General features: G+C 37.1%; 2 protein-coding genes across 7 annotated transcripts in view; both read right to left on the bottom strand.

Annotated features, from left to right (window-relative positions):
- Positions 1 to 3186: 3186 nt before the first annotated feature.
- On the bottom strand, positions 3187 to 6602 carry pet100 (PET100 cytochrome c oxidase chaperone). Its single transcript, NM_001303057.1, is given in 4 exon segments — positions 3187 to 3578; positions 5518 to 5550; positions 6207 to 6293; positions 6505 to 6602. Coding segments are annotated over 4 exon segments (237 nt in total). The 5' UTR covers positions 6532 to 6602; the 3' UTR covers positions 3187 to 3488.
- Positions 6603 to 10318: 3716 nt separating this feature from the next.
- Positions 10319 to 13196, bottom strand: part of brd4 (bromodomain containing 4) — a 111563-nt gene continuing 108685 nt past the window's right edge. For 5 of the 6 annotated variants that reach the window (XM_068217462.2, XM_073943215.1, XM_073943218.1 and 2 more), the window contains one exon: positions 10319 to 12394. In XM_068217462.2, the coding sequence (XP_068073563.2) occupies positions 12326 to 12394 (69 nt within the window). In that variant the 3' untranslated portion in view covers positions 10319 to 12325. 6 annotated transcript variants of the gene reach the window in all.

Raw genomic sequence — 13196 nt, 5'->3', positions numbered from 1 at the left:
AAAATTCTAACTACACGTCACAACGACGCGTAGTGCAAGCTCTGTGATTGGTCGGCTTGGTAGTGCTGACAAGTTTGGAGTCCCGTGAAGGAGCTCCGGATGGAAAGTTTTGTTTTATGTGTACCTCATAGTTAAAGTTGTTGCACGTCCGCCGGTTCCTGCCTCAAAATGAGTGAGTTCGAGTCACTTGTACAACCAAGAAGTGTTCAGGAAATGCTAAACAGAAGCAAAGAAACTCGACACAGAGGAATATTTACACCTCACTGCCAACTAGCGTTTCGGAAGTGTTAATGCAGACCAACAGAGACAGCGCGCAAAAGTATAAATGCACAGCTGCGCGCGTTGCCTGCGCGTGAGTTACGCCGGTCACTTGACGCAGAAGTATAAACCAGGCTTTAACCAGCTAATCAAGCTCTTTCTAGGTGTACTAGAAACTTCCAGGCAGGTTTGTTGGGGGAAGGTGGAGCCTAACTTTACAGAACACCGGCCCTTCAAGACGAGTTTGGATAACCCTGATTTAAGGCAACCGGAGCCGGGAACACTTCCCAAAAGACATTATAAATTGAACGGCATCTGCACTTATGTTAGTCTTTTTTTTAATTATTCCCAGGGTTTCCGTAATCCTGGACCAGGCCGTATCCTGAGTAGCTGCTAGAGAAGTAGCATGAGACTGATTCCTGTAAGACCTCAGTGACAGATGAGTCCTCGCATTGTTCCTAAAGTGCCAGCCTGTACACCAGCCAGTGACCTCTCCTGCCTGCAGCTTCACCACGATAGACGTCCAGCGTTCTCCAGCCTCCGGCGCCTAGACTGCAGCTCTGCACAAGATGTTTGGCCATAGGAGAAATGAATGTGCCCAACTGAGCCTGGTTTCTCTCAAGGTCTTTTCGAGGTTCACCAATTGGTGAAGTTTTTTTCCTCGCCGCTGTCGCCACTGGCTTGCTAGCCATTTGTTTCAGGACTTGTGGAGCTGAGCACTGATGGATTTGCTCTTCAGTGTTTGTACTTTCTGCAGTGAAAATTAAACCACTCTGAACTGAACTGAACTTCAACACTGAAAACTTGACTCACACAGTTTCAATTTACTATAATCTTCTATGTGAAGCTGCTTTGACACAATCTACAATGTTAAAGCGCTATAGAAATAAGGATGAATTGAACTGAATGAATTGAATAGTACGCATATGGATGAAGAGCTTGGGGTTCACCAGATCATTGGGACAGAATGGCACCGACTCCAATATCAGCTGCATTTACTTCCACGATAAAGGAAAGTGTGGGATCTGGATGTCTGAGGATGGGTGCTTAAGTGAACTGTTGTTTTAGTAGTTCGAAGGCTTGGTGGGTATTAGAGCGGATAAAACACACCGTCCGCCTTTAAAAAGGGAGGTTAGAGGGGGCGAGAGGAGATTGTAGTTCTTTATAAAGTGTCTTTAAAAGTTGGTGAACCCAAGGAATTGTTGTAGTTCCTTCACAGTCTATTGTCCTTCTTATTTTAGCATGGCGTCGACCATGCCAACTTCCACATTGACCCTCTCAGCGGAGATCACGTATCCAAAAAAGGAGATTGTGGCTTTGTGGAATTCGCACTTTTCTGCTTTAAGAAACAGTAGGTGCTCTCGTAGGCTTCGGAGGACTCGTTGTCCGTGGGAATGGTGTTCTGTCATATTCCGGGAATAGATTAGGCTATTGTCTATGTAGACAATGGTGAAGCAGTGAGGAAAATCTCAGTAGATTTCGTTCAAGATTTCGATCCAGAGAGACTCCAGTCATAGCATCATTAGCATCCATTAGCCTGAAATCCTGTCACGGCCACACAAAAGAGACAATGCAAGAGTTACTGCAAGGGCTTTATTAGTGCGAAGCAAACAGCAGAGAGGTGAAGCAGGTGAGTTGTATGATGGAGGGAAAGCTATCTCACACACAGTTTGTGAGGTAAGTTCAGTTCTTCTGCAAATACCAATATAACGAATGTCACTTCCCTGAATGGGGCGTTTGAATCAACAGGAGAATAAGGGCATCCACGAAGAAACAGCAAGGAGAATGGCCAAGGAGAACCATCCGACTTTGATTCCAGCTAGTGAGTAAATGACAGAGGTGAGTATATATAGTGAGTGGGTGAATGCAGGTGTGAAAGATTAGTAGTCTGGTGAGGGTTCATGGGTGGGATGGTGCCTAACTGCGGTGACTGGGACTGAGAGAGCGAGCAGAGGGTGTGACTTCTTAATGCACCAGACATTCGGTTATAAATACTCATATGACTTACATGTTTGTTTCTATATGTGTTTATAACTATTCATTTATAGCACTTCATTTTTGCATTGATATTGAATATCTCTTCTTTAAATACATTATGTTATGGGTTTGTGATTCTTTGTTTTTTCTGGTTTTTGCTTTCTTTTTCTTAATAGGTGACTTGTTATGGTGCAGCAGGTGCGGCTAATCTTCAGGCTTATTTAAGGAGCTTCCAAGTTGCGTTCGGGAGACTGCCTTGGAGTATCATTTTTTTGTTTGACTTTCTTTGGCTTACCCACTGCTTATATTATTTTTGTTTATTTGAAATTTGCTCCAATGTAATTTGTTGTTTTCAACGTTATGTTAGACATTTAATTTGGTTACTTTGATACCCCTTTGCACTATTTTTTTGTCTTTTTGTAACCTTTAAATAAATATCTTTTTGCATTTTTTCGTTTAACTTCGTTTGGCTTCCCTTCATTTTGTTGCGTGATTGAGCTGGTACGTAACAATTATGAGCAGCACCTACACTTATTTCCTTTGTTCTCTATTTCCTCCTGGGGATACTTATCTTCGTCATATCTTATTAACACGCTTAGAAGTAGAAATGATATTACCATTTATGAACTTTGATAATGTTTATAGTCTAACAAACCCATACAAAGTCAAGAGATATCCATGCATTTCCACATCACATTAACAAATAAAATGAACAAGAACTAGGCAACTTCCATAATCTAGCCTCGTCCCAACTGTACAATGCACTTAATGTAATTGTCCCAAAAGTTTAGTATTTTAACCTACAAGAAAAAATATCTTAAGTACAGCACCAAATCATTTTGCATCATGATGACCATTTGCCAGTGTAAGTATTTTCCTCCAGGAGGCAGTGTTCAACCGTATTTCCACAACTAATAAAATGAAAAAAATGAAAATAATGGAGCATTTCAATACAAGATTTTACATTATTTTTAATAATAATTAAAAAATCAACAGCAACAGACCAATGTTTTTTTAGCCATTAAGAATGTCATGTTACACACAAATAAAGTCAAATCAAGTTCAAAGACAAGTTATATATTTACAAAAATATACACATTTCCCCACCAATTTCTGAACTTCTTATCTAACGCTTTAGGAAAGGCATTTCAAAGTTGCACATAAAGCCTTAATCCGAAAGTCAATCCTTTGTGGCGCTAAAATGAGGAAGATGTAGTTTTATTTTTATACAATTATAATAATATGTATATAAATTATTCCTCAGAGGACATGTTCATCTGTTTCAGCATCTTTTGCTCTCTGCGGATCCTCATGCGCTGCTTAAAATCCTCCAATTCTTGCCTCTGAAAAACAGCACATAGAAAACAGACTTATCATTGAAGCTCACTTCATACCGACTAAAAAAGGGTTTCAAGCATCAAGACAAATAAGTGTACAATAACAATCTTTTTAAAAAAGCATACATCACATGTGTAGCTTTGTTTTTTTTTTTTTCTTAGCAAAAATAACGCATGTTGTACATTTTTGTACTAATTTACACTAAAATGTATGGTAACACTTTATTTTGATGGTTCACTTGAGTATTAGTAGACTGTCTACTTAATATCTGTTGATACTGCTCCAAACAGACATTTAACTGATTATAAGAAACTTTGCACGTACATGTCAACTAACACTAACCCTAACCAAACAGTCTACTTATAATCTAATGAGAATTAGTTGGCATGGTGATGCAATGCAAGTTAAATTCAACAAACGGATCATCAGAATAAAGTGTGACCAAATGTAATTTAGTGTAATAACCATTTACATACCGAAAACCACAAAATCTTGTCAGGTCTTTTTTTTAAACCAGAATTATATGACAACATATGAATAAACTCCATTTAAATATCACAACATAGCTCCAAAATACTACTTAACCCAGGGGTGTCCAAAGTCAGTCCTGGAGGGCCGGTGTCCGGCTGACTTTAGCTCCAACTTGCTTCAACACACCTGCCTAAAAGTTTCTAGTATACATAGTAAGAGCTTGATTAGCTGGTTCAGGTGTGTTTAATTAGGGTTGGAGCTAAACTCTCCAGGACACATGTCCGTCCATCCATCCGTCCGTCCGTCCGTCCGTCCGTCCATCTATCTATTTATTTATCAGTCTGTCTTTCTGTCTATCAATTTATCAGTCTGTCTTTCTGTCTATCAATTTATCAGTCTGTCTTTCTGTCTATCAATTTATCAGTCTGTCTTTCTGTCTATCGATCTATCTATCTATCTATCTATCTATCTATCTGTCTATCTGTCTATCTATCTATCTGTCTATCTGTCTATCTGTCTATCTGTCTATCTGTCTATCTATCTATCTGTCTATCTGTCTATTTATCAGTCTGTCTATCTATCTATCTATCTATCTATCTCAGTCTGTCTATCTGTCTATCTATCTATCTATCTATCTATCTATCTATCTATCTATCTATCTATCTATCTATCTATCTATCTATCAGTCTGTCTATTTGTCTATCTATCTATCTATCTATCTATCTATCTATCTATCTATCTATCTATCTGTCTGTCTGTCTGTCTGTCTATCTATCTATCTGTCTGTCTGTCTGTCTGTCTGTCTGTCTGTCTGTCTGTCTATCTATCAGTCTGTCTATCTGTCTATCTATCTATTGATCAGTCTGTCTATCTGTCTCTCTATCTATCTATCTATCTATCTATCTATCTATCTATCTATCTATCTATCTATCTATCAGTCTGTCTGTCTATCTATCTACCTACCTACCTACCTACCTACCTACCTGTCAGTCAGTCAGTCAGTCAGTCTGTCTGTCTGTCTGTCTGTCTGTCTATCTATCTATCTATCTATCTATCTATCTATCAGTCTGTCTATCTGTCTATCTATCTATCTATCTATCTATCTATCTATCAGTCTGTCTATCTATCTGTCTATCTATCTACCTATCTATCTATCTATCTATCTATCTATCTATCTATCTATCTATCTATCTATCTATCTATCTATCTATCTATCTATCTATCTATCGCTAGTCAGAATATGCATTAAAAAAAAAAACATTATTTCACCCATATTTTGCTACTTTATTTTTTTCGAGCTATTTAGAACACAATGAAAGCCACTAAAATTACCTTTGGACTCATAAACAAATACAGTAGATATTAATTTTACGCAATACATTATCTACTAAATGATCTGTTTATTTACACAAACCCCCAATGTGAAAGTTTGTTTACATCTAAAAGCTTGCAAATGAAAGAGAGAATACATACCTGCAGTTTCTCATCAGGCGGGAAGATCTCCCTCTAAAAAATATGTCACATAATAATATGATCACGCAATATAAAAACAAAAATAAAACAGCTAAATAACCATATATATATGAAGTCAATAGTAAAAATCATGCATCAAACAAAAGGTATAATGTTATTATTGTATAATATATAATGTAATATTAATGTTGGGTTGGAAACAAATTAAAAGTCCTCTTCAAAGTTATTTTCAGTTCTCAGGATTTGCATTAAAAACATGCTTTGAAAAATGAACATATGAAGAGTTCAGATGCAAAAACCTCTAAATTACATCTGACATTCTCTTCTAAAATGAGCATTTTTATCAGGCTCATGTGGGTAGGTTCAGTAATGCCACTTTTACAGCAAATAATACGGTCTTTAAAGTAAAATAACACAACATAAACAAAGGAGGATGAGAAAAATCTTCAATTTCAGATGGCACTTAGAGGTTTTTGCATCTGAACTCTTCAAATATTATTTGTTTTTTACTTTATATACTAACTGCAAAATGTCATGTACGTTAAGTATTTTATCATTTAGATAACTTATTTGTGGAGAAAATAGTAAATATGAAACATTTCAAAGTTTGAAAACGTGAAACGATCATAAAACCTTGTCAAAAAATGTAAGTTATAACATCACTTCATTAACTCTGACTAATAACCAACCTTTCTCTTCACGATATATTCCTCAAAATACTCGGCTTGGTTTGAAATCCAAAACATCGCCACTGGAAACGACAAATACACCATCATCTGTGTGGGGAAAATAATAATAATTAAGAATAAATATTAATACATGAATATAGATATTCACATGAACGCGCAGTGCCCTCTGTGTTTAGCAAAGCAGGACATTTACAGCTTCAGTTCGTCGTTTATTTCCCAAAAGCTGCATTAATATAAGTTCATATAGTTTTAGAAGAACATTATCAGCCTTCAAGCATAAATAAAACGTCAAACTCACCCTAAAAATCTCAATTTTAACCCCCATGTCCTACAGCTTGACAATCACACATTCAGGCACTTCCTGTTCCAGAATATGTCAAAATAAAGGTTCGGAATACGCACGTCTATGTACGTATACAGTATATCTGAATCAGGGAAAAGTCTTGATAGGATACAGCTGCGGATACGCACATTAATGCAGCATCATTTTTCGTGACGCTATTTTACAATAATTAATAGTTTTACAGTACTGTGACGGTAGGTTAAGGGTTTTGGTGGGGATAGACGTAAAAAATACAATTTACTGCGTAGCTTAGTGAACAGCGCTCGGTGAAAATAGCAATTTTACATTACTGTGACGGTTGAGTTTAGTGTTGGGGTAGACGTTATAATAAAATACAATTAATGGGAAATTTTATAAATAATATAAATAATTCTCGCTAACTTCCGCGGCCGCAACCGTATCAAGCAATAGTCACAGCTACATTATCAGCAAATCTTTATTTTTATTATCATTAATATTTAACTTTGCTGAGGGTTGGTATTTATTAACAGATATGTCCGTTGATTTACTGTAACCGACCGTCCAAACTCGAGTTGCTTCTCCAATAGATCTTAGCGGTGACGTCATCCGGCTGCAGGCTTATGAAAGCGCGTGCAATCGCTGAGCGGACACAGGTGCACGAGCATGATGAAAACACGCTGCAACTTTGCATCACACATCCCTCATACGCACCGAGAGAGACTCTCACTTGCTATTTAATCCCGGTGAGGACTCTCATAGACGTAATGATGTTTATTTTATCCCCATACCCCTAAAGCAAACCCTCACAGGAAATCATTTGCACTTATATTATTCACTCTATTCTGTTTGGCTTGCCTGTGGGGACCTCGATTTAGGTTGGTTGTTGCTAGATGACAGATCAGATACTCATTGCGTAGTTAACGAGAATTATTTGTATTATTTATTCAATTTACCATTAATTGTATTTTATTAACGTCTACCCTAAACCCATCCATCACAGTACTGTAAAAAACTGTTATTATAAACAATATTCTTCATATAATTTATTAAATTACCCAATAAATTGTATTTTATTAACGTCTAGCTCCACCCCAACCCTAAACTCAACCATCACAGTAATGTAAAATATTAATTAGTGTTATACAGTGTCATAAAAATTATGCTGTATTGATGTGCGTATACACCGCTGTATCCTATCTAGAATTTACCATATAGGTCCTCAAGTTGACAAGTAACCATAATGTCTGTGCGCATTCGAGTCATGTTAGAATACAGCTGCAGATATGTACACCAATATAGCATCATTATTAAACACTATATAACATTAATCAATCATTTTACAGTACTGTGACAGTGGGTAGACTGATAAAATACAATTTATTGGGTAAATTATTAAATACCATAAATAACACTGTAAAGGGTTTTACATTGCTGTGATGGTTGGGGTAGACGTTAATAAAATACAATTAATGGGAGATTTAATAATTAATAAAAATAATTCTAGTTAACTTCCGGCCACAATCATATCTGATCTAGCAATAACCGGTTTTAGTCCCCCAAAAATAGATGAAAATAACTATATAGTCACACTTATTGTAAGATATTTTCTATTTGGAGGACGATTGAAGGGGATAGTTCACCTAAATAAATGAATTTTAAAAAGTAAATAAAAATATAATTCTGTCATTATTAATGTTAACAAACACTTACTTCAAAATTGCTGCTGTTTTGCGGTTGACAGATCATAGGCATTCCTATTGCAATTTTGACTTTTTTTTCCCTTCAGAACAGCAACTATTTCTCGCAATACCGACTCTAGTTGTGACTGTAGATTATGACTAAACACAGTTGTGTGTTCATACGTTTTATAATGTTAAAAGTCAATTCTGACAATTATCTAATATGAATGGCACAATAAAGCCCTAGTTTATTCTGAGATATGAACTCACAATGTTTTTATTTTATGCTAAGATGTGTCAAATAGCTGTTTTTACACATTTTCTGTAATTATTTTTAGTCTTTGTGCATTACAGGTCTTTGATCTCTTCTGGAAACTTCACATGTTGAAAATTCACTCTGCAGTTTTGTTTTTATTCTATTTTTTCAGTTTTTGTTATTTAAATAAATCTTAATGCATGCAGTAATAGGAAAACAAATACTTTAACTGGCACCATTATCAAGAGAAATTACTGATCCACCCATCTATTTATCCATCCATGTATCCATCTATCATCCATCCATCCATGTATCATCCACCGATCCATCCATCCAATCATCCGTCCATTCATGCATCAACTTAACCATCCACCCATCCAATCATCCATCCAATCATACATCTATCAATCATCCATCCACCTTTCCATCTATCGATCCATCCATGTATCATCCACCCATCCATCCATCCATCCATCCATGCATCAATTTAACCATCCACCTGTCTATTCATCAAATGATCCATCCATCCATCCATCTATCTATCTATCTATCTATCTATCTATCTATCTATCTATCTATCTATCTATCTATCTATCTATCTATCTATCTATCTATCATCCAACTATCTGTCCATCCATCCATCCATCCATCCATTTATCCATCCACCTATCCATTTATCAATCGATCCATCCAATTAATCATAAATCCACCCATCCATCTAATCATACATTTATCCATTCATCAATCCACCACCTTTCCATTTATCGATCAATCGATCCAACCAATCATACATATATCCATCCATCCATGCATTTATTCACCCATCCACCTATCCATCCATCCATGCATCCATCTATCTATCTATCTATCTATCTATCTATCTATCTATCTATCTATCTATCTATCTATCTATCTATCTATCTATCTATCTATCTATCTATCTATCTATCTATCTTCCACCTATCCACCCATCCAATCATCCATCCAATCATCCATCTGTCCATCCATCCTTCTATTTATCTATCATACCATCTAATTATCTATCAAACCACCTATCCATCCATCAATCCATCCATCCCTCCCTCTCTCTCTCTCTCTCTCTCTCTCTATCTATCTATCTATCTATCCATCTATTCATTCATCTATCTATATCCATCCATCCATCCATCTAGATTTACACTACTTGGTCAAAAAATAACTTTGATCACTTGTAATCATCTGAAGTTGGAGCAGAGCTCAAGGTCCTATAATGAAAAAAGCACACATGAACCACAGAAACTGAATTTGTCATAAAAAACCAGCTGCCTTCTCAGTGAAAAACTAAATCTTGACTTTGTGTGAAATATGATGCAACGTCCTTTGGTGGCCAATGTTCCCCCCTGAGCTTTAATAAGGTGCCGAACAGTACCACAACCTCTTTAATGAGCAATATCGCTTATGAAAGCACACATCTCATCTATTTCCAACACGTCAAACCAATCTGAAAACACAATAACAGGTGGAGCGTGTTTAAAGCGGATAAATTATAAACGAGACGGGCTCATTTTTTTTTTCTTTCATTTTAATTTTCTATAAAAGAGATGAGTTTATTTCATGATCATAACAGATTGAACCATTGACCTCGATAGCCCACGCACATACCAAAACAGTAATCGAGGAAAATGTTAAACAAACCCCCAAAAAAACTGAACAAAAAAAAAATAATAATATTAATAAAAACCAAAAAACAAAACAAAAGAAAAGAAAATAACAAAATACCTGAATAAAGCAAACTCTCTGCTGAGCTGCAGGTCAGCACATTCTCCGGAGAATCCGAAATCTATGGCACATAATGTCCAACTGTTACCATGGAAAAGAAAATACATTTAAAGGCTCGCAGGAATGAAGTGTTTCTCTTCTTTGAACTTTTACAGACCAAATTAACCAAAGTAAAAGAGAGCTATATAAGTGGACTTCATGAGGAAGAAACAACAACAACAACAACGATGATGAAAAAAAAAAATGAATCTGCAAAGCAACATCATGGTTTAAATGAAGTGTTTTTGCGATTGAAACCTCCGGGTAAAACCACCCTTCCCCAGCCACATAAACCAAGGACACACACACACATGCACTCACACACACAGTCACGCAGTGATGATGATGATGATAATCGAACATCCTCTTAGCAGTTTTGAGAAAAGGAAAAACTAGTTGTTCGGTGTATACTTAAGAAGTCCAGCTAAAACTAGATTTAAACCTGAATATTGTAAATGGGTAAAATATAAAACGTTTACTTTCCTTTTTTTGTCTTTTAAACACAAGCTCTCTCGGTCCCCCAAACCACCCCCCCACTCCGCTTATTGACCGCGCCCCGCCCCCGCCCCACCCCAAACGTAATATATGCCAACTAGAATCGCAATACAATACAGGCACTGGAGAAAACACTATAAGAGAAAACTCAGAGGACCCGCCAAGGTCTCGAATTGTGCCCCCCGCCCCCCTTGCTGAGTCAAATAACAGAATTAGAACACATCCACTATAATCGAACAAGAACAATGATAAATCAGAATGGTTTGATTTTTTTTTTTTTTTTGTCGTTGACGAGTTTTTGTCGTTATATCTAGCACAGCGAACATCGTTTTCTCTCTCTCGGTTTGTCTGTGCAGTTGTAATAAATGATCTGTGAAAAGAAAAAGAGGAGTCATGCAGTAACCAGCTGAAAGCTCCGTTCGTGACGCTCTCCGATGCATCACACAGAGTTGCATGTTTTCCTTCTATACGTATAATACACTTAAAATAGTTCTGGCTTTCTTTAAATTATATTCAAATTAAACGATGCTCAGAAACCGCGCTTACAGGCTCGAGGATCCCCTCGCCAGGTGAAAACGATGAGCGATGAAAAGTACATCTTCGTCCTCGATTAACACTTGTCAGAATAATGCATATATTAGGGTTTATTTTCTACAAGGCTAGCTAAACTTTTAAATGACGAGTGGGGAGAACAAGAAAATATATTTATATATTTAGAAAGACATGTTAAGTGAAGCGTTTCGGGTCTCGGCTATCAGCGTAAAAGGATATGGGTGTTTGGCATAGACATCAGAGGGTAAGGTGTTGGTAAGAGAGTTAAAAACCTTAAAAAAACAAAACAAAAACAAACGAAAAAAGAAAAGAAAAACAAAAAAACAAACACAACCAACCAAAACAGTAATTAAGAAAATACCTTTTGTACAGTAGATCCTACATAATGAAAAATCTGCACATGATAACAGTGTGAAACACACACCATGTTTAGTCATTTTTGTCACAGCCCCTGGTGAGAGTATTGTTTGTGTTGTGGTGTAAGGCCAGCTGGATCTCCTCTCCTGAGGAAGATCATCTTAAGTGCCCCGAACCCATCCTGCCATTTGCCTCACGAAAGAAAAAATGGGGGATACATAGCGAAAACGAAACGATGGGAGGGAAAGCAAATCAAACAGGAAACAGAGAGGTTTTCTAATCCCCCACAGACATCTGGCAGTCGATGGATGCCGTACTACAGAGAACCAGTACATATCATTGTTGTCGTTTGGGTATTCCTCAACCGATCGCATTGTCCATTGCTCCCATATTCTGAAGTAAGAGTCACACAAGAGTCCTCTCTTTTTCCCGGGAGGGTCACAATGGCGAATCCAGGAGGAAAAGCCGGAGAGGCGCAGCCGCCCATGTGTGAGGGTCCCTCATTCGGCTAAGGCAAAAGGAGAGCCGGAGCCTGGTTTCTCTCTCTCGGGGCCTCAGCGAATCCATCGCCTCTTCAGTGTTTCGGGTGGTCGGATGGGGTCTTTTTTCCCTTACTGCTTTTTTGAGTTCGTTCTGTCCGTGTAGAGCCGTTTCGCAGTTTGTCTCGTCCTCTCGCACTTCAGAACAAGTTCTCCTCAAAGATCGCCATCAAATCGCTTTGGAAATTCATGTCGATAGTAGCTGCCATCTGCAGAGGCGGAGAAAACACCGATCAATATTGGACACACACAGAGACATAGACACACAGACACATATGATAAGTTTATACTGATACATCTTGGGGAATTTGGGGAAATTTGAACATTTAGCTTCATTTGTCATTGGAAAAATGGTTTTAAATTGTGATTTTTTTGTAATATTACTGCATATACTGTATTTTTGATTGGATAAGCTCAGCTTTTTAGGAGACTATTTTAAAAAACACTGATGACAAACTTGTGAAAGGTAATATGGATGCACCCCAAAAAAAAAAAAAAAGAGCCAAAAAATGCTTTCTAATAATAATGAATAATTCTTTTATTAAATAATAAAAAGTAATTTTGTACGATTTAAAAAAAGTAATTCAATAACTTAACTCTTAAAGACCAAAACAGCCGCCCGCAGCTAACAATAAGTATTGTAATTAAAGAGAGTCTCAGCTTTCCATTACTGTAAAATATTATATTCATGGACCTTCGGAGGCTCCGGAATCAGTGTGGTTACGTCATCACATTTTGACGAGGCTGATTTGACAAAGAAACACTCGTGGCTTATGTCTCCGGAAAAAACCAGACATGATGCATTGACGCATTGTCCCTCCTCCATGCCCAGATTGGTTCAAACTCGCTCTCTCTCAACCAATAAGCATAGGTTTCGCTTTGTGAACCAGCAATCAGCTTTTTGAACAACCCGAAAGGAGAAATAGGCTGTACATTTACGCACGGCTAAATAAAACAAACAAAAAAAAGTTTTGCATGAAATAATTCTCATACTAAGTAGCTTTGCATGCA

This window comes from Danio rerio, chromosome 3, assembly GCF_049306965.1.
Source record: "Danio rerio strain Tuebingen ecotype United States chromosome 3, GRCz12tu, whole genome shotgun sequence".
NCBI lineage: Eukaryota > Metazoa > Chordata > Actinopteri > Cypriniformes > Danionidae > Danio > Danio rerio.
This window is presented reverse-complemented; position numbering and strand designations above follow the sequence as displayed.